We start from the raw sequence: 2528 nt of genomic DNA on the forward strand, positions 1-2528 counted from the left end.
GAGGTAGCAACTCTCGATAGGCTGGTTGACCACCGCGAATCAATAAAATAAACCCAATTTGTGTTGAATTTCTCAGTTGCACGAGCATTTACAATGTTATTAATTACTCCAGTTTCTGCTGGCTTGTCCTTAGGTTGTTCATTGCTCATGGATTTCCCAAAAAAGTGCCAATTATGCTATTTTTTACAAAATTATAGCAAAAAACAATTATTAGGCACAAAATGCGAGCAAATTTAAAATTCTCGTGTTTTGTTTCATTTGGTGCTTTGTCAAGATGAGATGCTAACTCTTTAAATAAATCTTTCCTTTCAACCCTCTCCCACTTGCTTGTTTTATCATCAATGGATATTCTTGTTGCTTCAACAGCACGACAAGCTATTGGTGTACTATCAGTAGAAGTTGGTGGTGGCTCATTAAGTAGGAGGTGCTTTGAACATGTTTTACCAGCTCCAGGTGCACCATGCATATTGATACGAGTGACTTTTAGCACAACTTCACCTTCTTCCAGCCATTTGTCTATTTTTCCTAAAAATTAACATAATTTATTATGATTCTTTGATTTGTTAAAAATAATTACTATGTAAAAGGTGTAAGAATAAGTTATAGCAAATTAGTATGAGGCTATAGTGTGTGTAGCACATTCTGTGAGTGAATTTTGAATTGAATACCTTGTCTTCTATCAGTGTCTGGAGTGTTAGGTTGATCAATTGAACTAAGTTCTGTAGCAAAGTGAAAAAAAATTAAGTAAAATAAAATTAATATTAACAATTATGGTATGCAGAGATACAATCAAACCAAAGGGAGTGACAGGTTTATCAGTGGTGGGTTGCCTGTACAATGTTGTAGGAGGGAGTGACTATGATAACAATAGTAACTCTAAAAGGTTAATGGTTGTATTAATTTTATAAACCTTAAAAGGATAATACCATGTATATAACCTTAGCTTACAAGCTGCAAAGTTTAGTTGAATTCAATCTATATTGATTTTGGAAGAAAAAACTATGCAAAGAGCTTTATTCTGGTATCAGTTGTTGTGAGTGTGTATGAGACCATCCCCATAGATATTAGATATTCTGATAATGCTATGCCACCAATAAAATGAGTCAAATCTGTACTGAGGTAGAGACTATGAGTACATAATGGAAAGGCTGCTGTATTACTGCACAAATACATATCAATTATTATTACAGCTGTCTCATAAAAATTAAAAATGTATCTGTACAGACTGTACTTGATCTCAAAATGCCTGGCATCCTCTCAGCAGCTGCCATGTCCCCAGTACTCCTGACTGCTCTTATTAAGTTGTCCCAAGTGGTTCCTGTAACATTATCTTTCTTTTCCAACCAATATCGAAGAGTTAGTTTGAGATGATCGTTAGCGTCTCCATTAGTTCTACCAATCACATTAAGAGTAGGCATTAAGAGACCCAGAGATAGTCCTAAATGTATCCATCGAAGAGGTCCAAACATTGCTTCAGTTAACACAGTTAGCACAATCATTAAATCATTTATACCTGAAAAAGTACATTGTAAATATTATACATACAGTATGATTTATTGTACTCAGTTCATTTGGGTTTGTCCTAGGTACCACAGTTGGAAAAGGGTATGAAGGAGCTTGAAGTGTAGCAGCTGTTCCAGTTCCACCTATTAAAATAAAGTATTTAGAAAGGATACTAATGGAATGTAAGGAAATAAGGAGAATGTTTATTTCAGTTTGTCTAGAAGTATACCGTATTTGCTCGAATAAATGCTCTGCTTAAATAAATGCCCATGAAAAATATTTTCTAACTATAGATATGCATATTTTACCCAGTATAATATTATCAAGAGTATATAATATTATGTGCTCTAGATATTATGTGCCTTAGGATTTAGATTGAGGCAGATAGTCTAACTGTTGGACTACACTTTGGAATGCTCCAAGATCGCAAAGATCGCGCATTCGAATCCACTATAGGCTTTTTGTTTTTTTTTTACCTGATTTTTTTCCTGTTAAGAATTAAACGCCCGGGCATTTAATTGAGTAAATACGGTACATTCCTTTCATTCACATTTTTGTAACAAAAATAACTCATCTGCTAAGTGGTGCAAATAATCATAACAAACAGTGCAAAAAGTGAAAGCAGAGATATTGTAAACTGCAAAACCTTGCCACACTACTTATATTGTATTATTCATTATCAGGGGTGTATCTAAGAATTTAGAAAGGAGGGTGCTGAGGGTGCACGAAGCACGCCACGATTTTGGCCACACCCTCCTAAAAAACGGCCTTATCGTGCATTTTCGTCAACAACGGGTAGGGCCAAGATCATTTCAAGCATACTGCCATGTTACTGGTACTTCTGATTGCTCCTTAAAGCACTGGAAAATGCTGAAATCATAATCAGGGGGCTAATTATGCTGATTAGTCCTAAGAGGCTTGGTAGTGATGCAAGAGTCCAGGACTTCAGTAATTTTTTTCTGAGCCCAGCCCTGAGGGGGGTGCTCAAGCCCCCTCAGCCCCCCCTAAATACGCCTCTGATTATG

At 36.0% G+C, this 2528-nt stretch overlaps 1 protein-coding gene across 1 annotated transcript; it reads right to left on the reverse strand.

The window, feature by feature from the left end:
* Positions 1–26: 26 nt before the first annotated feature.
* Positions 27–1503, reverse strand: LOC109590085 (uncharacterized). Its single transcript, XM_020006031.1, has 3 exons — positions 1232–1503; positions 669–719; positions 27–525 (listed from the first exon to the last, which is right to left on the reverse strand). Exons 1-3 carry the CDS (start codon positions 1497–1499, stop codon positions 146–148), a joined length of 699 nt encoding a protein of 232 aa, XP_019861590.1. The 5' UTR covers positions 1500–1503; the 3' UTR covers positions 27–145.
* Between the last annotated feature and the right edge of the window lie 1025 nt (positions 1504–2528).

This window comes from Amphimedon queenslandica, unplaced genomic scaffold, assembly GCF_000090795.2.
Source record: "Amphimedon queenslandica unplaced genomic scaffold, v1.1 AMPQUscaffold_10522, whole genome shotgun sequence".
NCBI classification, from domain to species: domain Eukaryota; kingdom Metazoa; phylum Porifera; class Demospongiae; order Haplosclerida; family Niphatidae; genus Amphimedon; species Amphimedon queenslandica.

Excerpts from the sequence above, each read along its gene's own strand:
- LOC109590085 (XM_020006031.1), bottom strand. The coding sequence starts at position 1,499 with ATGATTGTGCTAACTGTGTTAACTGAAGCAATGTTTGGACCTCTTCGA. Across the intron at positions 720-1,231 it reads GCCAGGCATTTTGAGATCAA|AACTTAGTTCAATTGATCAA; the intron begins GTACAGTCTGTA and ends ACTTTGCTACAG. Across the intron at positions 526-668 it reads AGACACTGATAGAAGACAAG|GAAAAATAGACAAATGGCTG; the intron begins GTATTCAATTCA and ends GTTAATTTTTAG.